Below are 24,931 nucleotides of genomic sequence, written 5' to 3' on the forward strand. Positions count from 1 at the left end.
ATATTTCTAAAATAATTGTATCACTTTATATGACCATTTTTCTTTACTAGAATATATTTTGAATCTTCAGCTTCTCTGAGCTTCCTACACAATATAGGAATTTCAATTTTTCTCCCCAGTACCATCTTATATTACATTTCATTGCACTATTTGGAAGGACTGCCGTTGATTCCTGCAGTTCTCTGACAGTATCTTCCAGCCTAAGGTATTTAGGTATCTTCAATTACTTGATTTTCCCCTCCCCCCCAAAGATTCAGTTTATCATCTCTGACATCTAACAAACATAATGAATAGCAGTGTTGTTATGTGACTGTCCATATTTTTTTCAAAACTGAAAATTATAAAAGGTCTTTCTTCCATCCATGGTATGAAGACCTGTATCCAACTTACATACATCAGTAAATATAATAACAGAAAAAAAAAATTATTACTCCAGACTGTTGAAATTTTAGCACAACAAAGCACATAACTACTTAGTAAAATGTTGAAGTTCTGCAAGTGTAAACAAACAGAATAAGGAAATAAAACTCCGTACCAAACCATCAAGATTTCATTAAGAAACTCGATTTAAATATAAACCTTTAATTTAAATGTATTTCTCTTCTCGTTTGGAAAATTTGGTGTTGAGTTTTGATGTGTTTGTTCTGCATAATAAAATGGGATGTAAAATTAGAAAGAAACGAAAGGAATGAGGCTTCTTACATTATCACAAGACTTCACGATGTGTTTCTTTAAGAAAGCACTAACTGTTGCATAGACTAGAGTGAAACTTGGAAACCCTGGAAGCTGACATGCAGAATGCATCACAACTCCTGTTTAACAAAAGCTTTGTAGAGTCTATGACAAGTCCATAAAAGTAGAGATTTTTCTAGGGGAGACAGCCAGTATGCTCCAGTTGTACTCTGTAAGACTTTAACTCCGAAGCCTAAATATACACCTATATTAGAAAAAGCTGGACTGGCGGAGGAAGGAGAAAGGGATTACCAATGAGGTACATAAAGTCAGATAATTTAATTGTAAAATTTTGCTGTAGACAATACAAGTAGTGTTTTGATCTCATTATAATGGGCAAAGGTGATCTTTAGTCCTCTTCATGTCCTATATGTTAATTTGGTTACCACAACAACAGTATCATATTGGTTATATTAGGTTTTTTACTACTAAACAGCTAATGCAAAACCAAATCCCTTTTGTGGTCAGACCAAGACCTGAGAGTCTGAAACTTGACTTGCTTAGCTATTTGAACTGTAAATGGCCTGAAACTAGATTTATACTGAATTTCTTGACTCTCATATAGCTCAATATCAGGCCTATTGTTTTCTGCAAGGTATGAACTTTTAATTGAGATATAGAACATAATCAGGTACTTTCAGGACTGAGCGGTGTGGTGGTATGGGAGCCCAAAGCCCTTTTTAGTGTGGAACACAGGGCCAGAAGAGAAAAAAGAAGTTTCTTTGCTGTCATTTTCCTGTTAGCCCAATGGTTAGAAAACACCTGGAGAGTGGCAGAGATTAAAATACAAACACCTTTGCTGATTCAAACCTATTTCTCTTGTTAATAAAGAAAGTGTCTTAATTTCTATGTTATTGAATATTATGGTGTCCATTGCTCTCAGAACTTGCTGTGTTACTGGTTCTATTTTGTGTAAATATAATTAAAATCGCAATTAGGTAGCTTCTAGAATGCAGGTACTGCAACCACCTAGTGAGTTTTCTGTCTAAAATGCTGCAGAATGATAATTTTCTTTACCTCTGATTATTGATTTGGCATGGACTGGAACTACTCCAAGAAAAGGTATTGTTGGAAATATTTTCCCCTAGGTGCTCTATAGTTTGAGCAGTCTCAGTTAATGCTTCATATCTGAGAAGATTATACAGAAACCTCATACGAAAAAGGTAATAAGGGAACCCAAAATTGGGTTCTTGTAGCTCCCAGGTAAATGTCTTTCACTGTGAGGAACCTTTTTTCTTACACATTTAAAGCATTTTATGAAAATGGAAGATCTCCAGCAGGGAGACTGTGGAAATCCCATTTGATTATGAAGTGCTTGCCCAATGCTGCAAATGTGGTGGTTCCTATTTCCTTGGGCACTGGCAGAGCTCTTCATTTTTCTGTTCAACCAAGGTTGCTATCATGTTAAGAAATAGAAAGAAACACTACCCTCACCTTTTTGAGGATTTTTTAAAGTCAACCAAAGAAATAGTTTTAGTTAATGGTTGTTTCTGTTGAAGAAAAAAATGTTAATTCATATTTTACTGGATTATTTTGTGTTTGAATCAGCTGCTATTATTTTCAAATTTAAATGGAATGTCAGTCTTCCTTAGTACTATGATATTCAATTACAAGAAACATCAGAGGACATGGCCCACAAAATAACCAAAAGTCCTGATTGATCAAAGTTTAGGAAACTGAAATGAATGGCAATCACAATTTAGGAATATTAGTTATAGCATATTACATGATAAACTTTAATGTAGAACATTTAGGGTACTATTTTATTTAAGCTTTTAATAATAAATGTACCTAATTTGAAGTAAAAAATCTTAATTATTTTTATTTATTTTGTTATTAGAGTTGTAAAAATAATGCTTTGCATTATTCTGATGATTCTAACAGTCACACCACAGATGCATTTAGCCCTTTGCCTTTTGGATTATAGGCAAGTCGTAGAATGTTTTTGTTTGGAAGCTAAAGTAAATCAGGCTGTTATGAATTGCTAAATGCAAGATCAAACCCATAATCCTCTTTGGACAACTGCTAGGAAAAGAAGAAAAAAAAAAGCACAACTGTGAACCATGTTTTTCAGGCAGAACAGAATTTCTTGATTTTTTTTAATCATATTCTTGCATGCTAGCTGGTGAATTTAAGAAGCTGTTATCATCAGGAATTAAGATAATGATACTTATCAGTAGATGGGAAATGTTAGCATCAGGAACTGAAAGAAAGTACTTTGATATTTCTGTACAGATTCTTACCTCCATTTGACATAGAAGTCTTGGCTGAGACAACATAGAACTAACAAATATGTCTTGTAAGATAATAGATTAAGAAATTTACCACAAAAGCTTTATAGAAGACTTGTTTTTCTGTGGTTGTCTTAAAGAGCAGATGCAATCCTTTTTGCAGCACTTTGGCTCTATCACAGGTACAGCAAAAAATAAAGCAGCTTCAGTGTAGACACAACGGCTTCCAGTAACAGGGTGCTGATACTTAAGGCAAGAATGTCCTCACAGCATTTCCCTAAACATTCATTTTGGGTGCATGTGCACTGCACAAATGCAAGGCTGAAAATGCTTAAGAGAGCTGATATGAGTCCCTAACACAGCACCAAAACTATTAACATTTGATCTTTTCATCGAAAGCTTCTTCATATAATAATAACATGGATTTGGGGGTAAATAAATTCTTTTTCGTGAAAATGTTTGTAGTTGGAATTAAAATTGTGAGCTATTAGGTGCAGGGGAATAGCATAGTTCACCTTCAGCAGTTAAAAAAGGAGGAGAGTAGGATGAGGTGAAGATTATTTTATAGGTACCTTGCAGCAGAGATATTCTACTCTTTTGGCTTTCTTTTTTAAAAGGCTGAAGCTTGATGAAAGCCAATTTAATGTCTTTGGTGTATTTTTAGGTGTCTTAGGGATAACTCACCACTGAGAGGTGTGATTTAGCTGAATCCAGTGAAAATGTGAGCTCACTTAATGATCAGGACAGAAGTTCTGCAAAGGGAACACCCTTAAGCCCTCTTTGGCTTTACAATGTGTGGAGTTGTTAGTAACTCCTTCAGAGCCTCAGCTATTGCAATTTACAGTTATTCTGAGCTTCTGCAGAGTGCACCAAGAAAAAATTTACTGACCTAAGTGCACGCTGCACTTGCATGAGGAATTATCTATTCAGGATAACAGAGCACTAGGCTGGGGTTTCATATATTTGAAAGACTCTGGCAAAATTTAATGAATTGATCCTGAGCATTTGTGTTCTATCATTGTTGCAGAAGAGAGAGAGAAAAATGAAAGGACAGCTGTGAAAAGTTATATGGAAAGAAGTTATGAAAAATACTGTTACTTACTTTGTAAATGAAGGAGGGATTCATTCACCTAACCTTACCTGGCTTAGCCATCTAATCCAAAAAGATCATCTGGGATCATTGAGTGAAATAGGAGAAATAGATCCAAAGGGCAATTTGTCCTCCCTATGTTACTCATCTGTCAGAATAGGGACAATCACTCTCCAGAGGTACTCATCTGCCTTCACTGATGATGGAGCAGCCTACACTGGCAGACTGGTTTCTATGGGAAAAAAAAAAAATATATACATACATATTGGGAAAATTGTGGTTTTTTCTTGCAAAAATCAAAGACTTTTCCTCTTGCACTTTAGCCAAATGTCTCTAGCCAATCTTCCCTGCTCCGTTTTATACTCTTTCCTCTGGGCCTTTCAACAGAGACATGGAAACCAGATCAGTGCATTCCTTTTTGCAGAAATCTTTGCAGCAGTGCAGACTGTTTCCATGCTATGGCGTCCGCCTCCCCTTGTCTTCTTTTCTGTAGGCCAACCACTCTAATTCAGTCACACCTAAACTGGACACAACACTCACACTGAGTCTTCACTGGAGCAGAGGGAGGACAAATGATTATTTTGTGTCACTTCCAAGCTCCACTTCTTTTCACAATTTGGGATAAAAAGTTTGCCTTTTGAAGAACAGTTTATCACATTCAGATCGTGATTCTCTATAACATTTATATCCCTTTCCTTCTGATTGTAACTACATTGTGTCCACCCAAAAAAGACCTTTGTTCATCTTTTTCACTTGAGTTTTTCATGGAAATATTATAAGATCTCAGATTATTATTATAAGGCATATTTTGGGGGTTCTGAAAAAAATTTACAAAGCATAAAAAGCTTTCCCCTTACCCTTTTCTAGCATTATGCAAGTCTTTATTTGAAATTAATTTTCCCATAATTCCTAACATTCCTGGTTTTAAGAATGGAGATCACCATCTAAAATAATCAATTCTCCTCAAGTATCTGCTTGTACCTTATTTTTGTGAATTTCTCTATGCTTTAGGTACCAGTGTTCCTATAATTCCTAATAAATATTATTTATATCTAATACCATCTTTAATCTCAGCACTCTTCTTTATAGTGTTGGTTGTTTTTTTTTTTTCTTTGCTTCTTTCTTAGAGGGTAAAGGAAAAAGGAGAAATCCTCTTCATGACTTCAAAAAAACAGGAGAGTTGATGCTCATTAAAGTAAACAAAACACTGGAAGTAAAAACCAAGCTGTTAAATACCACTGAGCAATGTGCCAAGAGATGCAGCAGGAACAAAGGTCTTTCATTCACTTGCAAGTAAGTTATATATCTCTATTTTTTTTTTTCTTAATGGTATATATAGAATACTCTTTGGCCAAAGGTCTGTCTGTAATTGTCATCAGTGGTAGCTTGTACTGAGGACAACCTAAAGATCGTGCTTTTTTGATGTCCATGATCTTGTTCTACCAGTCCAGAGAGTGTCAGTCTTTTCTGAAGCTTTATCTGAGTTGTTCTGTCTTCTTAGCTTGTCCAATCTGTAATCTTTTCCATAACATAGGTGAAAAAATGTACTCATGTTAAGATATGGATGACTTGTGCTGTGCTGTAGTGTTCAGTGAACATTTCTGAGATTTTTATGTCTCTTATAAAATGGTTATTGTCACACATCACAGCTGCAGTATTTCAGCACCACTTCAGACCATATTCTCTCTTCATTCTTTGCACATTACTCCCACTGAAATCAATGGGAACCTCACACATGGAACACAGATACATGCACTGCTGAAGGTCACTGGCAAGTACTATGAACCTGATACAATGGAATCAAACCTTCTGGGCTGCACAATCACTACAAATATACGACAGCTATTCTTCAGCATCTGCTGTCTTTTCGAAACACATCATGCAGCTGATTGCTTGTCTGCCTTGTACATATTGTCTACTATTTTTTGGAACAAATCACTATTATTTTTCCCATGTATTAGACTTAAATTATCCCCCTGGCCTCTCTTAGTCTAGACCATTAGCAATAAATGAAAGGACATGAATGCAGGAGAATCTTGGAGAGAATGGATGACTTCTGTATGGTGAGTACTGAGCTAAATGTGAGCTTGATCTTGAAACATAAAAAAGTTTTGACAATCACTACAAATGGAAACTAGACCAAATGTGATAACAAAAGCTCGTCCTTGGCAGAAAAGATCCTTGACTGTAATTTAATTCTTCTTTAAACCTTTAATTCCAGTGTTGCAAGATCTAGTTTGTATTGTTTTCTACTTTGACTATTTATATATATAAACAATGAACAGAGTTTACTTATTTCTGTTAGAAATTTTTTCCAGGCACTAATATTTTTCACATGGTACAAGCCACTCCTTTTCCTATTGGCAGAGCTTCCACTGATATCATTGCCAAGCGGATCAGGTTGTATTCAATACAGCAAGAGATCCCTGAGTTCTGATGTTTAGCAGTGAGGAGTATTGTAAAATTAGGTTTCAAAGCATAAAAAAATTCTGAATGATGCCAAGCAAACAACAATTCTGTATTCCAACATCTGCTTAGGAAAATTGTCTCAAGCTAGTTGTAGCTGCTCTGGGTGGAATATTTTATGTTCTGAAAATAAAAACTAGGTTAATATATTTGTTGATTCTATTTTGCATGAATAATAATCTAGAATCTCTCTGAATTTTTGTTACATTCTTATTTGTGAAGAATTTTTTCTATTGGGACAGTGTCTGATGGATTCATTAAGGGGCAAATTCTCTCTGCAGTAATCACTCATAAAGCAACATAGAGTACCCATGAGGGACTTTGAGAATGCATCTTGGAAGAATCCTACTCACAGATAGCAGAACTGCAATTGGTCATGTAACTATTTTGCACTGCAGATAAAAAAGAATTGCAAATTTGACTAATCGTGCTCTGAATTTGCAACTTTCCCTGACACTTTTTTAGCAAGGAAGGCTAGCAGCAGAGGTATAGGTGGTGAGGTCTTGCCTGTGCTACCACGGCAGCAGAGCAAGGGGGATTTTCTGTATCTGGGAACATTCTTGTGGTTTCCCATTTGGCCCCAGATGAGTCCTGTTGTAGTGTGCATAGTTCTTTGATGCTACTGTAAATACATATTGGACATGTGTTCCCTTTTAAAGGAATCGGTGATTACTAATGTTTCCCTTTTATTCCTAGGATCCCTAGTCTTTAACTTCATACCAGCATATGGTTACTACAAGGTGAAATTTGTTGCCAACTTAAATTAAAACCAATTAGTTTACTGGTTGCTGTGGGAGCATTCTAAAATAAGAAGAGAAATAACACAAAATGGCATTTTAAATACTTGAAATATAAGACTTGGATTTTCCTTTGTTTTTTGACATTTTCGTGGCTTGATTCTGATGCTCCGTATCCATGCAGTAGTTCTCCATCACTTGGGTCACAGCACTGGTGTTTCATTTTCTGGATGCAAACTCAATTTGTTTAAGTATTAAGATTAAATAAAATAGAAATACTTTGTAACGTAATTGTGACAATAGCACTGGGAGCAGGAACCCCTGAGTCTGTGCCCTGTGAGGTACATAAGCAGGAAGAGAATTGGGTTTCTTTTCTGCCAGAAAGTGGTAACGTAGCAGACTGCAGGCACTACAGACCACCAAAAGGATGAACCACTCCTTATTTTCGGGCAGGGGGAGAGGGGGAGGGAAACCGAACTTTTGATTTATTTATGATAAGTTTCTGAATCACTTGCAAGTAAATTGTGAGTATTATATTTGACAATCATTAATTCTTGCTGTTTTTTAACTCTGACATCTTTTTGTTGGAGATAATATATGTCACTTCTCAGAATGGACCTTTCCTCTTTTCCCTTGCTATCATGCTTGCACAGATCTTGATAATTTCAAACTGAGTTACAAGATCCTTATCTAGATTTGTTTCTTCTTCATAACACTATTCCTAAAATCCCCCATCAAAGTACCCATTAGATTCACTTACCTTGTCTTTTTGACTTCATGACTCTTTGTGCATAATTTTCTGCCTTGTCTATCAGCTTTATTAACCTGCTGCTAAGCTGTTCTTATTACTTTATTTCACCACCATTTGTAGTCCATTATTCCCACTGTTTTCCTTGCAGCTTCTCCCACTACATTTCTTATGGATGAGAAAAACATAACATAGGCACTATTTTATTGCCTATGCAGATGACTTTTGCAGACATGTCACTTCCTTACCTATGAAGCTGTGCTTGTCTTAACCTTTGCTATCTGCTTAATTTCTAGAGTGTCTTGTATTTACACAGAAAGGGATTCCAGTATAGACCACAGGATTCCAGTATCTGATCAGAAAATCTACCAACTATCACAGTACAAATAGCAACAACAAAAAGTGTTGTGATCGGCAGTATCAGTAGAAGAAAGTCCAAGAATTTGCTTAAATATGTTGACTTTGGAAGTGTAAAAACCCTCCAGATTTGGGTCCAAGAAAAGATTGTTAGAAACTTTTGTGTGCAGAAGCGGCTGAAGCCAAACTGGAAAGAAACCAAAAGGCAACTGAAAAGCAAAAACTGAAAGAAATGTTTGTAAACAGTGCATTCTGCATTCCCACCTTAGGAGGGAGGAGTGGAAAGGAGAATGTAATTGGAAAGGCAGGAAAGGTCAAGGATATTTTTGTGAAGATGGAGTTAAAGGCACTTGGATACGCTCATATTTGAGAACTAGCCAGGAGAGAACAGAAGGCTGAACAAGGCCAGAAGGATGAAGGTTAGCAGGTTGGAAACATTTGGAGTCAACAGAGTAGAGAGAGCAGTTGGATGAAAAATCTGTTTGGTGATGGAAACGATAATGAAGAGGATGTTTGAAAGAGAGAAGAGTGGGGAGGGTGGATAGGATCTTGTAATATTTTTAACTGAAGCCAGCAAGATCTCACACAGAAAAACTTGTATGGCGAGAGGGGAACTAAATGAAGATCAAGGAGCTTTGAGTTAGAGGATGTAGTGCTCAGGGATATGGCACAGCCAAAGTACGGATGAAGTGTAGGAAATCCATGTGTCTTTTGGATATTATCAAGTAGTGTTAAAATACCTTCTCAGGTCAGAAAAATATATCTCAGAAGGTTTCGGATGACTGACAGAAATGTAGACTTTGTGGTGGGCTACAGACAATAGTGTCATGTCAGTGATTTGTTATTTGATTCTAATGAGAAATTAAGGGAAAAAAGAATTTTCAGTGGGTTTTGCTGTTGTTGTTGTTGTTGTTGTTGTTTTTCATTTTTTCATATTGGAATAACTGTTGCCCCCACCCAGGCAGTCAACTGCGTTTTTAAAAATACTTTAAAATACTTTACCTACACTTAAGGAATTTCCTTTCAAAACGATGCTAGGAGAAAAAGGTCTGCACATTTCAGTTAAAATATTGAAAGAAAATGCTTTTACTCTTCTGATTTCTGTTTGTCTGTCTTGCCCCCCAAAAAATCCACCCAATTCAGCACACATTGTACTCTATCCTTGAAAGCAGTTAAAAATATGAAAAAAAAAAAAAAAGAAAACAAAAGCAAAGCAAGGACAAGTGTAGGTACACTATCACAGCTTAGATTATTCATAAAAATAAAAATAATCTTGTTTTTAAACAGCTCTGTTGTTCTAGGCAAGAAACAGACTCCTTGTGCTTGAATTTTCCTCAAGCCATCAGTGTGAGATACTTAACTGTTTCAGAGGCATATTGTAAGCAGAGCAAAGAAGATGTTTTAGAGTCTTCCTTTTTATTCCCCAGAAAGCAGCACAACTGGAGACACAAATACTCAGTCACATTTATCTCACTTTTAAAATAAAGATCTTAAATGACAAGGGAACTCTTAGATTAGTGTGAACAACCAAGCTGGTATTTAATGTAATGGCCACATCAATTTAATTTCTTTGTTTCTTTGTTCTTGTCAGCACAGTTGTGGGTTTAAATAGTAATTTGGGCTGTTTCTCTGACTTTCCCAGTAAAAATAAATCTGATGTCATTGCATGCTCCTTGGCAGGCCATGTGTCGTTATTATAAACCACACAGAAGTTTTTTTCTCATCCAGATTTTCTTTGCAGGGCCTTTGCTTATGACAGAGTTACAAAACGATGCCATTGGTTATCCTTCAACAGCTTGACAAATGGTGTGAGAAAGAAGCAAGACCATGCGTTTGATCTGTATGAAAAGAAGGGTAACTGATTTATTTACTGATTTTGTTTTTCCAGCTATAGAGGGGGAAAAAAGCTGAAGTCAGTTAGTGACTTTTTGGTTGTAGGAGTATTCTGGGCATGGGATGGTTTTATGCATTCTGAAAGCTGCATTCTGCAGTTTTATTTACAAATATCCTAGGTTTGCTGTCATATGTGTTTGTCTACATACTTGCTCTTGCTCAGCTTTCCAACCTACGTATTTGCCTACCATCGTCTGAATTGCTACTTCAGTTTACTACTTAAAAGTTCAGTTGTATGAGTTATTCTTATTGACTTAATATTGCTTTTATTTACCTCATTAATGAGTGAGGGACTTAAGTCCTCAGACATAGACTTTTGGTCAATCAGACACTTTGGAAACGTTTTCAGTAGCTTTCTTTGGGAAGTTAGTGATCAATATTTTGAAAAAAAAAAGAGACAAGAATGTATGTAGACAATTAAAGAGTATTTTGAATAATGAAGTATTTAAAGGCTATCAAAAATACATTTTTTTTTGTGAAAACTGATGATGAGCTCTAATTTTAAATACATTAACCAAACCCCTAATTTTCTTCTCTTTTCTTTCAATAGACTATGTCAGGAATTGTATCATCGGAAAAGGAGCAGACTACAAAGGAACCATATCTGTTACCAAAAGTGGTATCCAGTGTCAAGCCTGGAATTCAATGATCCCCCATGAGCACAGGTAAGAGTTCAGGAGCAGAGACAGTGGGAATAGTGCTCAGACAGCTTCCATAAACCATGGTTTGACTTATTAGCAGACAAAGAATTTATGAGAAAACTGACCTTAGACAACAAAATCTCTTAGGTGTATTCTTGCCTTTCCCCAAGAGATGCCATTCTCCAGATCCCAGAAAATCCTAACCTTCTTGGGCTTTCTCCAAAGAGGTCTCTCCTAATGCCAGCCTGTGTGTCTGGATCCCTTCCTTTCCTGTGTCAGTTTTTTAGCTGTTGATATCCTTTTGATCTCTTAACTACTGACAGAAACAAAACATCTGTGTAACTTCAGCCTGGGGTCTGGAAGTTTATCACTGTTTTCTAATAGACGCCCAGGAAATGGGTAATTTTAAAAAATACATTATTAGGAAGTAGGGATGTTAGGGGTATTAGCCCACCTAATCAGTATATAATTATTGTTACTATATTTCATATAGTTACTATTAATTCTCTATTATTTGTAGAATATGTTAAACTCTATAAAGCACTTAGACCAGGCAACAAATGCATGGAAAGGACTGAAAGATTCTTGAAATCCTTTTCTTCAGATCATACAAGCAATAACTAAAGACTGGTGCAGCAAGTATGGGACTTAACTTTTGAGTTTAAGACCCAATATAGTGAGGAACTAAGGCCATATCTACACCTTGAGAGTAGACTTAGTTCAACTATATTGGGTAAGGAAAAAGAGAAGAAAGCCAAAAACTGGAGCCAGTAAGAGTAATAGTAAAAACAGATTCAACCACAACAAACGCTGCTGGAAACTAGCAAAAGGACTATGAAGTACTGGTCTACTCTTTGACCATTTCTCTTTGAACCTTTTTGTATTGGCTTTAGCCATTTAGATAATAAACCCTTAAGAGCCAAAACCAAAGTGTCGTGTCACCCATAAGCTTCCTATCCACATTGCTGCCTTTTGCTCTGGACTCCCAGCATCAGCACTTTGTTTAGGAGGAGCCAAGCTGAGGATTGCTAGTAAGGAACTGGTCTGTGCACTGCTCATTCCTGTCCTGACCAAATCTATCCAGTGTGCAAGATGAGCTCTTGGAACAACATTAAAAGGCAAAGGATACTTGGGTTCTCTCCTCTTATGATGTGTTACAAAGCTGAGCCTCAGGCTTGGACTTGACTGGACTTGGCTGCTTATAATATAGATGGTAGTGTGTCTGATTTTCAGTGTGGGACCAGACCCGTTCTTAATTGTGAATGTATGATAAATACCATCAGCTCTGACAGCAGTGACCTCTTGAGATTCAACACCTTGAAGTATACAATCTTCATCATTTAGAAATGAAAGAATTCTCAATAATTACAGCCTAAGCAAGAATGAGCATTTATTCTATATAATATACATATGACTTTATATAATTAAAGAAAGAAAAGTGTCTGGATAGTATATATTATCACTAAATTGGATTTTAGTATACAGCATACACAGCTTTATCTAATACATTTGGACAGCCACTCTTCTATGATGTATTTTATGAGAATGACTTTTCTCCTGCCTTGTGCAATAAGTTTAATTTTTAAAAGGTCACTGGATAAATGAGGTGGCTGCATGCTAATTTTGTTTTTCAACATCAGAAAATATGATTTCATCATCAGAGACATGAGGGAGATGGGAAGAAGCAGACAGTAGTGGTGTGTTTGGAACTTATTAGTATGAAAGGCTTAGATTTTTAGGTCAGTTTTTCTCAACATCTGACTATCACAAAGTGCCACTGGAAAATAAATTTCTTTTTCATATGCAAGGGAGAAATATACTTTACTGATTTTTCATTATTTTTCTAGAAAGAATTGAAATAAATTTAGACTTTAAACTTGTGCTTGGATTTAACAAATTATATTTTTATTTATTTGTATTCCAGTAGAACCTGGAGACTCCCAGCTGAAATCAGGGTTCCATTATTTTCGTCTCCATCCTAGTACAGATTACAAGACTATCTCTTTTTTTTGACTCTTAAGAGTTTTTTATCTAAATGGATAAAGCCAATGCAAAAAGGGTTCAAAGACAAATGGTCAAAGAGTAGACCAGTACTTCGGAGGCTTTTTGCTAGTTTCCATGACTTTTGCTGTGGTTGAATCTGTTTTTACCGTTACTCTCACTGGCTTCAGTTTTTGGTTTTCTTCTTTTTTTTCCTTACCTAATATAGTTGAACTAAATCAGCACACAGTTTTAGGAGTAGCTCTATCTTCCATTGCTGGGTGGGTTTTTACTGCTCTTTTCCTCCCTCAAGAATGTTGCTTCAGTATCTGTTGAAGCCATTTGTATATCTGACCCATCTTGAGTTTCTAATGCTATTCATTTAGACTTTTTTTTTGTGATGTTATGACAACATATCTGACATAATTTGAAATGCCTTTTCCCTATATTTTTTGATGTCTATAATTTCTGAACAGAAAGATTTTCCAGCAGGAAAAATAAATAAAATTTTCTAATATGCATTAACATACTACATTAACACATACATAGGTTGCAATGTCCCGTCGGAAGAGTTTGCCTAGGGCTGTTTTTAGCTAAAAAAATTTGAAAGATTTATATTACAAGACTACAGAGGAAAAATAAAAGCAACAATTTTATAGGAAGCAGTAACGACATAAAAATTATTCTCTTCAAGCACCAAAAATAAGAAAAGCACTTTTAAATAATGCTTCCACATTGCCTTGCTAGAACCACAATGTAATTAACAGAGGTATTTTCCACTTCAGTTAGTTCAAAGGTTTCATTAATGGGAAATAAAACATGATTAAAATGTCACAAGTCAGATTTTTCTTTTTGTTTCTCTCTCTTTCTTTCTCTCTCTTTTTTAAATTTTTGATTTATTCACTTGTAACATAGAATTTGCCAAGGACAGCAAGAACCATACATTTCTCTTTTGCTGTTGTATATAAATTAAATCAGTGCCTGTGTATAAAGATTGACCCAAGTGCTTAGTTTAGTTTCCTAGGCTGCAAGTGTCTACAGTCTTCTAAAAGAAGTTAGATGAGATTTTATTCCTTTTTTCTTCTCTAGAATATAGATATGTTTGAATTCCCTTGATGATTGAAAAAACCCGCACCAAAACAAAACAAAAAAAACCAACCACAACAGAAAAAAAAACACCAAACAACCCCCTAAAATAAAGTATTGAGCATTTTCAGAATAAAAGATGTGCCTTACTTGTGATATTTCCACCAGAATTTAAATATACCAAAGAAAAAAAACTGAAACAAATCTTAGAAAACTAAAAAATTAAATCAATTTATTAAGTTGAATTACAAGTTTTGTGTGATCCCCCATGTATTTTGCCCAACTTTTCAATTAACAACAAAAAAAAAATCCAACTTCATGGAACTGAGCATAACTGAATTTAATTTAGGTTTTAGAGATTTAGCTGCTCTTTAAACATCACTGCAATGGAACTGGCAGTGAAATGTCACTGGGTTTGTCTGCAATGTGCAGCCTGAGTGTGGTCATGAGCTCTTGGAGTGGCATTGAACAGAACCAGGGGTTGGGCTCCTGGTTGGGGTACAGATTGCCTAGTTTGTGGGGAAAAATAACTAGTACTACTGTTATGTATAAATATATATATATATACACACTTACATATATCTCTACATGTCAGTGTGTATGTGTCTGTTTCTCTAGAGGTAAGCACATAATTTTACAGACAGCTAAGAACACAAATCCTTGACCCTGGAGAGTTTATGTTTGATGGACTGAGCATAAGCAGCAAAATCTCATACTGAAAATGTGTGTTAGGCAAAAAATATAGTATTAGCTCACATTTCTATTAAATCACTAAAGAAAAACAAAGTGCTTAACGTCAGCCTGAGAACCCTTAATCTAAGGAAAAATCTTAAAGGGTATTGTTATTTAATGGCCCCTTACAGCAAAAGCAGAAAATATAATGAAAGGGAGAGCACAGTTTAAGTCAGCTAGGTCACTGTTAAATGACCTAATTTGTACGATAGCAATAATGAGTGGGTCTATAAGTAGCAGACCCTAAGGTGACAACAGTGGGGCTTGTGGCAGAACATGAAGGAAGACAGCTAAAGCGGGATCTGGGGAAATTTCTGATGCTGAAATGCAAAGCAGTCCATGGTTTCGGGCGATGAAAGCCTCTCAGCACGGTGTGTCACACCGCTCGGTCACGCTCACACGCTCCTGATGCTCAGTTATGGCTGCTGCCTGACCAGGGATGGGAAGAGGTTTCTCTGCTTGTGGGCTTTATGTAGTAGGTGCACACAAAGCCCAGCTGGGCCTGCTATATGTGCACAGCATGCATAGGAAAGACAGGTCTGACATGCCTATGGACCCAATGAATTTTTTCCCTATGCATCCAATACATTTTTCCCCCTTATCCAAGGGCCGTCCACCATTGTGTGAGTAGTTATGAGCTCGTGAAGGAGAGCGCAACGAGGGCTGGCAGGGAGTGTGTTACTGCCTCTGGCTCTGCAGCAGATAGTTGGCTTCGGACGCCCGAGGGACGGGAGTAAAACTCGCTAGAGCAAGTTATGGGCTAGACAAATTGTCCCAGATTTAGGCCATTTGTTGAGTAATCCTGACTGAAGATGTGTATTTGTGTATGGACAGATATTTGGGTGTATGCATTTGTGTAGACAGGGAGGAGGGAGAAGGAAGCAGAAATGTGATTGTTTCTAACTGTTTGTAAAAAAATAATATGATTAACACCAAAGTTTGCATGCTCTTATACTGTAATGATTGTCATTTTAAAACTAGCTTTTTGCCTTCGAGCTATCGGGGTAAAGACCTGCGGGAAAACTACTGTCGAAACCCCCGAGGGGAAGAGGGAGGGCCATGGTGTTTCACCACCAGTCCGGAGATGCGCCACGAGGTCTGCGACATCCCCCTCTGCTCACAAGGTAACCCAGCAGGGCTCACGTGGAAAGTTGCCTTTTCTCTGCTGACAGCAGGTACACAGAACAGGTGCGATGAAACAATAGTTTCAGTGACACTTGCTCATGGACTTTGGAGAAAGAATAGGTGATTTCTCAGCAAGAATAACTCATGTAGCAAGAAAAATAGTTATTAGAGAAAGAGGAGATTTTGTTATGTTCCAGTACTCTGGAAGACTTGAACAAGCTTTCAGGCTCAGCAGCTTTTTTTCAGTTCATGGAGGAGCTGGAACAATGAAGTTGTGCTGATAACACAGATGTGAATCCTTTTTCACTTGTCTAGTCCATAGTGAATCCATTAACAATTTTAGTTACTACTATGTGATAAAATCATCTAGTGCCATTCCATGATAAAATCAAATTTTCTTCTTCTTTTTGATGAAAATATAGATACTGAATTACAGGACGAAGGCTCAATCTAAGCATTTTGTTTTTCAAATGAATACTGTAAATAAGTAAAACTTGAAAGTCCCATTCGACTTTCAAGTCACAGAATGCGAAAGACGCTTCATGTGCACCATTGCATTTGTTGACTTAAGTTCTTTTAACCTCCAAACTAAGCTCTTATGTCTTGTTAACCAGCCAATTCAGTTCCAATCAACCCATTTAAATTCTCAAGATAGGATGACTTTAATTTTCCTGTTAATGTGTCATGTGCAATAGCTATGCAGTAGTGGGGGAAGAAAAGGGAGAGGGAGGGAGGGAGGAAGAGAGGGAGGAAGAGAATTATTTACGAAGAGCTTGAAAATCTGTTAAAAGCTAACATTTAAAGATTAATTTAAGTGAGCTTCAAATGGGATAAGACCTGGAGCTCAATGCAGGATGAAGACTTTGGTAGCAGATGTTTTGACTGAAGAGTGAGATCTGTAATTGCATAAATTAGTATTTACTAAAGTGATCCTTGGTTATTATAATTCCTCTAATCAGGGGGCACTTGAGAAATGTGTCTATAGTTAATTATGGTGAACTTATTTTATACTTTAAGACTTCTCATTCTAAATTATGAAGCATATTTTGTTCAACAGTGATTTCAAATCCCTTTGGTAGCTTTTGCCCACTCTCCCTCCACCCTCCACTTTCCCAAACCAGGGTTGAAAATGTATCATAGTTTAAGCTGCCAAAAAGAATTAGTATCGAAAAGAAACAGCATCATATGTAGCTGAAAGTGCTGGGAATTTAAAGAGACAGACTGTACTGTATTGAAATTGTGATTTAGCCATTATTCTGTACTTAAAATTGTGCAGTAATTATACTATGACTTAGAGTGATTTAGAATAATGAATGTTACTTAATTTGAAAATATCACCTCCAAAAAATACCCCTTCCTTAGATATGTCTCTCTCTGTTACTAACCATAAGTAAGGTTAAAAATCTGCTAGGAACACAAATGCCTCTTACAGCTCACACTTACCTGCCTTGAAACCCTAAGTGTCCTATAAAGTGATACCAAGTTTAAGCATCTGGATTAGATCTAAGAAAAAGATGCAATTCTATTCCAAAGGACATTTCCCATACCAACCTAACTAAAAGATATCACTTTTTTATACCTTTTTAGGTTGGTTTCAATTTATAACAGCAGGGATACGATTTAATTCTCTTAAATTTTTTTTTTTTTTTTTGCTGCTACAAGTCATCAGCATGATAAATGACTAGTAACCTATTTTTTTTCCTAGTTGAATGCATGACCTGCAATGGAGAGAGTTACAGAGGGCCAATGGATCACACCGAGTCGGGCAAGGAGTGTCAGCGCTGGGATCTTCAGAGACCACACAAGCACAAATTTCGTCCAGAGAGGTGATCTCTCCTCCCCCCCAAGCAAATCCATGTGGTTATAATTTGAAAATTACACATGTTCTGGAACCAGTTGGGCAAAATCAGCATTAGCTGAACTGAAATTTATGGAGTTCACCAGTTTTAGTTGCTCGGGCTTCTGGCCCATGGTGTGTGCAGGCTGGCTACCATCACAATGGAGATGCAGGATGGGGACTAGAGGCTATTTTGTGCAGTTGTGGCTACATCCCATGGCTATGTAGTGCAGTGATGTACATGTGTTGCATTAATTGATCAGAATTTCCTCCCTAGTTTCACTGACAGTAAAAGATTAACCTCTGAATGTTTCTGTATATGTTGTTATGCAGCTTCAGTCAGCTTAAAATACCTTAATCACAAAATAAACAATGATTAAAAGCCATAATTTTTTGTTAGAGTTCTTAACACAACTAGTGTTAATAATCTTGTAACATTGTCAAGTCAGAGTATGCTCCTTTTTTATAATATTGAACAGCTTTAAAGCTGTAGATGGTCTTCTGTTGTAATCAGGTTTAAGTATCCAATTTGTTTGACCAAAATGTTTGCCCACTACCTGTGTTTTTTCAGCCTGGGAAAGGAGTTCATCGTTCCGTTTAGCATTTTATGCACATGGATTTATATTTTAGATATTTTTTCTTTTTTTTTTTTAATTTAGGCATAGATACGTAATGCCAAAAGATGAGTCAGAAATAGCAAGAGAAATTGCATCCCCATTAGGGTTTGTCCTAGAGGGTAAAATTCATCCGACCGCAAAGGGTCATCTAAAATACACCCTTTTGGAAGGATTTTGTGTGGGGGTTTAGGCCACACAGAAGGGCCTTTGTGTTTCTCTTAAACTGGACTAAAGTTTCATTTTAGTTTTACTCTGGATTTTGGATTAACTCCATTTATAAAATGGATTGAATAAACTTAAACTGCCAGAGGAAGACTGTAAGAATCAACAAACTCAGAATGATTGAGACCTTCCACTGAAAGTATCTTTATATATGTTGAAGTATTCCACTAAATAAAGCATCATTTTTATACTCAGAAATATGGATACTTATAGATTTTAGAAAGCCTGATTATTCAGCAAAACAGTAAGGATCTGCAGTTTTGGAGTTTATGTGATATAACCTTTTTCCTCTTGGCTCAGATGATCTGCTTCATGAATAATAGCAGGCTCTCCCATAGTTCTGCTACAATAAATATTTTGTATTAGCAGACTGGGACTAAAGATATTCTGTTTCTGAGTTTTGCTATGCACTTGCTGTGCATTCTAGAATAAGTCACAGAAGTAATTTTGTTCCTTGGGAGTGAAACATTTATAGAACTTCTGGGTACAAACAATAATAATTTTACTGTCAGGAGGAAATTTCTTTTTTCCATTAATTTTGGATTGTTTGCAAAATGACTTTTCAGACTAACTGCAGGAACGATTGCCTTCCTTCTTGAAAGATTTCCTTCAGAAAACATCTTCTTGAGAGTTTTCAGACTATAATAAAAATGCTTTTTTATCAAAAAATGACCCATCCAGATTAAACCGATCTGTAGGTTCTTTCAGAAGAGTAACTGACGTTCAGTGCATTTTTAATACATTGATGTTAATTAACTTCATGGATTGGTCACTAAAGATAGTGACAATTATACTTTGATTATACTAGCTTTTAAAAATGTTGTGGGCTTTGGTTTGTTTGGTTTTTTAATAGTTATTAAAGTTGAAAATAAGAGAGGAGATCTGGAGCAAATGATCCATTAAAATACAGCAGTCTCTAGAGAGGCTTATACTGTGTCATCTAGCGGTAATGTGAATAACCTGGAAACCAGGAAGGACAGATTTAAACTTATTTTCATTTATGGATTCATCAGTTGCAATGATGAAGAAAGAGAGGTAAAACTAGTAATCTTTTTAAATGCTCCAGTCTACCTGCTGTTGGACAATGCTTTCAGCTCAGGGTGAATACATCTCACTTTTCCTTTTTGTCACCTCAATGAATTGTTCCACATTTATTCCCTTCAGAGGTCAGTTACTGAAGAGAATTGATAATACCTGTTTACTTAGATGTGATTGAAGCTACCAATAGGAATCCCCCCAAACAGCTCCTGCATAACCCATTTTTAGCTATAAGTGGATGCAATTGTATTCTGAAGCTCCAGTTCTCTCCTATACTCCTCATGGGCAGGATTATGCCTCAGTATGGAAGGAAGACCTTTCAGGGTAATGACTTAGATAGGTATAGAGCAGCCTAAAGAAGCAACAGTTTTCTCCTCTTCTGCTCATATTTTCTGCTCAAAATCAAATATGCTGTGAAAATACATACTTATTGCATGGAGGAAAGTAGGTTTGAAGTGTAGTATGAGATTTAAATAACTGCAGATATCCTTATATTAAAATACTCTGGTTTATCTCTCTTGTATGAAAATTTACTTTATACAAAATCAAGTTTCCAGTCTACATATCTTTTAAAACAAAAAGAAGGGGAAAAGAAATATTAGTGAAGAGTTTTAGACACTAAGTTTCAGTTTAGTTCCAGCAGAGCTAGAGATCAGCATCTGTCTCTTTAAAGAGAATAAATGTTCTCTCTTCGTCTAACACTCTTTTTTTCTCCCTCTAGAAACTGAGAAAAAGTCTTGATTTTGATATCAGATGTGTATCTTAATGCTTCATTTCAGTTTCAGCAGTGAAGTACAGCTACTGCTGTTTCAAGGGGAAAAAAAAAAGAATTTTGTAGGGTTCTGAGAGATCTTGGAAATCTCAGGCTCTTTGTTGGGTCTAAGCAAGAGGTCTGTGCCCAAGTGTACTGGGGAAGGAGGATTGTGCAGAGCAAAGAGACAAACTCTCAGGGAATCCTCCACAGTCTCACTGTTGAATTGTGTGGAACAGTTTGAAGCCGTGTTGTTTATCTCACCCCTAATATTTGTGTCTTAAAGGTTAGTTGGCCTTTTCTATAGGAACTGAGGAACTTGTGCTTGCTGGATATGAAGGAAGGCAGAAGCATGCCTGAATATTGTGGGAAGAATCAGTGACTAGCAAGGCTGTTGCTCTAGAAAAAGACACATAGGTACAGTAGGTGGAAGGATACAGTTCACGGACATTACTCCATCCCACAAACACACTCAAAGCTTGATCCTGGAAGAATTGTTACATCTCTACTTAAGTTTTAGTTAGTAAATAACATATTTTTGACATACTGTGAGAACATATCATATAATATTAGGAAGCACAGAGCATTCAGTGCTATGAAAGACACTTGCCTTCTAGAGAGTGGAGTCTTTACATCCCCAGTTGTTTTGAATGGGTTTTGGGAGCTATAACTGCAGATACCTTGCCATTCTCACCTTGGTTCCTGGGTAGTGCGATGGACTCTCCATTGCTACATGACATAGAGCATGTGCTGCCAACATCAAAGCTCATCACTGCACCTACTGGGTGGCCAAAGCTATCTCATTTTCTGCTGTATTATTAGCCCATTAACTGTTTCCTTGTGAAATCCTTGGCCACAATTTGTTCCTTTAGAGTTTGTCTTCTACCTAACAGAAAACAGGGTACTGCTGTTAGATCTGAACCTACCACATCCTTGACTGCCCTTGAATTCTCAGTTTTGTGAGGTTTCTCCTTGGTGGTTTTGGTGGGTTTGTTTGTTTGTTTGTTTTAATTCTACTTAAATCCTGTCCCTGTCCCTTGTGTAGATGAAAGAACCTGATTTTTCCCAAGGAATAGGAGATCAAGTTGCAAATGCATGAGTCAAAATTAGGATTATTGTTTGACAGAAAAAGCATCCTAGCAAAAACACAAGCTTGTAAATCATATTTTCCTCTGCTTGTGCGAAACACATCTGCTTGCAGTTGTAAATGGGTTCAGGTTCCCAGGTAGTTAACTTTATTGTTCTCTTACATACTTTTCATGTTTCCCTCAGGGGCAAATCTACTTTTTGTTTCTTTTACAAACATGTTTCAATAAAACTGGAAAACCAAGACAATTTGTAATCACTGGAGGAAAAAAGTATGCATTTATCTTCTCCTCTTTAAGTTTATAGATGTTAATATAGCACATTTATACAAAAAGAACCTCCTTAACTTGAATATCTGCCTGATCGTTCAATGATGGCAGTAGGAACGTGGTAACAATTAAATGGTACAATCATTTCAAATCTTAATGAGATAAAGTGAGACGGAAGTTAATTCCTTATTTTTCTCCTTTTTTCCCCCCAATGCTTGAAATGAGGGCATGACCTAGAATGAGCTCTCTTACAAAAATGGAGCTATCATTAGTAACATAGCTATTCAAAATAGCTTCCAGTTTGAACCCAGGGCTGTTGCACTGAAGAACCTGTTTTCTTAATGAGTCCGGCATGCCAGGCAGTGTTTATATAATCCACACTTAATTAGGCTGTTTTAAAAAAACGAGTGGCTTTAGAGTCTGGTCATCAGTTGACAGGCACAAGAGCAAGAGTTTAGCAATTAGCAGAGTTACCCCATCCGGTATCCTAAGCATTAGCACAGCAGGGAATCCCCTCAGTGGAGGTCTGATTCTGCTGCATATTTGGAAAGAGATTTTATATTATTAACTTTCTAATAGTGTTAAAAGAGTATCCGCATCCATCTCACAAGATCAGACCCAAGGTTAATGGTAACTGGTTCTTGTTTGCCTCTGCTGAAGACTGTCCTTTAAGTATCTTGTACAAGCCTGTGCAGTGTTGCCAGGAAGACTTCCCTGACACGTTTCTCGTTGTGGTTTGCAGATATCCTGACAAGGGCTTTGATGATAATTACTGCCGCAATCCTGATGGCAAGCTGAAACCATGGTGCTACACTCTTGACCCCAACACCCCCTGGGAGTTCTGTGCAATTAAAACGTGTGGTGAGTTCAAGCAAAATTTATTACTTCCTTTTCCTTTCCAAAATCTGGACACAGATAGTTCCAGCAATGTAGGACCACAGCTAGTTCATTCATTGCACTTCACTGACTTTTAAAACATAGTTTTCAAAGAGGATCTCCTATAAAGACATGATATTTAATCTGGACAGGAAATAAAGAGTTGTGTGTTACTTAACAGTGGAATATGTGTATATCTTACGTACAGGAAATTGCATTGAAATGTAGGAAAAAAAATAATTAAAATAGTGAGGCAATATCATCATGAAGATCTCACGTACAGTATTAGTTTGGCCATGCTGGGCATCTGCATTATAGTTTGGGAGTAGGTGCACACACACCTTCCCTACCTAGTGCTCTCTCTGCAAACAACTGTTCATTGTTTTGTTTTCCTCTTGCCCATTGTGTGGTTCTAGGCCTCGTTTCCTGCACACTATTCAGCCTTGTGCTGAAGACAGAATTATTAATTTCGTCGTGAGTTTCTCTGTGATATTCAGCACTCCAGTATCAAAGCACTCCACAGGCAATTAATTTCTTTTCATCCGTCAACTACAAGATGGTGGCTTTTGTTATCCTCACCTTACACATGGTGAACTGAATCAAAGTTACATTAAGGTATACAAATATTGGATGCCCACTTTGAGATGCTTTAGTTCAGAATTTTTAGAGCATTCTGAGGCATGTTCTATCTTCAAAGCCCAGATCCTCCTAACTTTGGTGGTAGCTCTGACAGCACTGTTCTACTGATAATTAGATGTCTTAAATGAGCAGTACAGGGAAAATGAGGAAGGCAAAACTATTGGACCTCCCTTGAAAACTTGGATAAAGTAATTTTTCTAGACCTGCATGGTAATGCTGGGGCTGAGGCAGATGGTAGAATTAAGTTTTGTTGGGACATGCTTTAATCGGGAAACTGAGATTTGCATCCCTGAAATTCCTTGCCTCATTCACAGCTTGTGAGATCTACAGGTGACAGTCTCCTCTCTTATCTCCCATACTTCTGATAGCCAGATTTGGGGTTCAATTTTTTGCCCTTAGTGAACTGACAACATGAGAAATAATCAATGTACAATGATACTAAAAGCAGTCTCGTAATACCTAGGCAGATTTTTTTATTCTCTTTACTCAGAATACTTTGCTTATAACATGGTGGGAATAAAGGCAATTTCTGAAAACAAGGCATGACTTTAACTGAATCCATACTGTGGAAGCCTGTCAGCTTCATGTGCCCCAGCCCTGTGGCAGAGCCCCCAGGAATACAGGCAGAAGAGGGTAAATAGTATTTTTGGATTTTCTGTGAAGTAGAGGCAAAGGGAAGCTTCTAAAACTGCTCAGTGAAACTCAATGTCATGTTAGCTCATGAGAAAGTCAGTTTCTCTTAGATCTGCAGTTTTGGAAACTACAGTTTCCTTTGTTGTCCTGCTTCAGTTTTGACCAAAATTAAGTGTTAAAAAAAAATAATCCTCAAAACTAGACACTCTGCTTTTCATCTAGCTCTAAGTGTCACTTCAGTAGGCTTATGTCACTGTAAAATTCATTTGGCTCTCTTGGGAAGAGGATAGAATAAGAGAATAGATTCTATTAAAAAGCCCAGTAAAGCTCACCTGGAACTGAATGTACGTGAGAATTCAAAAAAGGGGAAAAAAAGAAGAAAAATAATAAGAAACATAAAAGGAGTGATTTTTAATGACTATTTAATTTTCAGGGTTCTCTGTATTTTGTTTGAGATAAACCATTACTGGGGTATCTAAAATCCAGATAAAATAGAAATGGTAATGGATCTTACAAGAAGTGTGTTTCCATAATATAATCCTGTATTTTTCCTATAATGTTAACATATATATTAATACTGGGGGCGTGGTGGGGAGGGAAGAGAAGAGGGAATAGCTCTAGCATGAACATTTATGTGTGAGCAGTTGCTACCTAAAGGGGAAGCATGGGATTCTTCATATTCACTTGGAATTCTTACCAAACCAAATTATGCTGTGTTTTCTGCTTCCACCACCAATAGTTCAGAATTTTCTCTCCTTGCTTGTTCTTGTCTTAGGCCAGTGTAAGGTCTTGGAGTGTCAGTCACTTCTTATCAATTAGTCAATTGTTTGAAATCCAAATGTTGAGTAAGAATACTCTTAATGATGCAGCGCAATTGAACTTACTCTGCACTATCGTATGTCATTGTAAATCCAGTATAAGGTAGTTAAAATTAGCAAAATTATTCCACTGTAAAAAAGTGAGGTTAATTTGCTAATTTGGGCAATGTGTGTAATCAGGTTCTCCAGAGACAGAAGAAACTTAACAGGACTACTGCTTGTTTTCTGTCAGGCACCCGTTAAGTCACACCCATGTTGAAAGTCTTGCCTGTAAACTACAGTACTAATTCATGTAATTGCATCTACAGTTATTGATAATCTTTGATA

At 36.7% G+C, this 24,931-nt stretch overlaps 1 protein-coding gene across 1 annotated transcript in view; it reads left to right on the forward strand.

Annotated features, from left to right (window-relative positions):
- Positions 1 to 5,186: 5,186 nt before the first annotated feature.
- The window catches only part of HGF (hepatocyte growth factor), a 44,236-nt gene continuing 24,491 nt past the window's right edge, over positions 5,187 to 24,931 (forward strand). Inside the window, exons 1-6 of the mRNA XM_075144460.1 lie at positions 5,187 to 5,346; positions 10,103 to 10,215; positions 10,805 to 10,919; positions 15,675 to 15,817; positions 17,524 to 17,644; positions 22,381 to 22,499. Of these exons, the coding sequence (XP_075000561.1) occupies positions 5,237 to 5,346; positions 10,103 to 10,215; positions 10,805 to 10,919; positions 15,675 to 15,817; positions 17,524 to 17,644; positions 22,381 to 22,499 (721 nt within the window). The 5' untranslated portion in view covers positions 5,187 to 5,236. The remainder of the gene's footprint in view (positions 5,347 to 10,102; positions 10,216 to 10,804; positions 10,920 to 15,674; positions 15,818 to 17,523; positions 17,645 to 22,380; positions 22,500 to 24,931) is intronic.

The sequence above is a fragment of the Calonectris borealis genome, chromosome 1 (assembly GCF_964195595.1).
Source record: "Calonectris borealis chromosome 1, bCalBor7.hap1.2, whole genome shotgun sequence".
In the NCBI taxonomy this organism is placed as follows: Eukaryota; Metazoa; Chordata; class Aves; order Procellariiformes; family Procellariidae; genus Calonectris; species Calonectris borealis.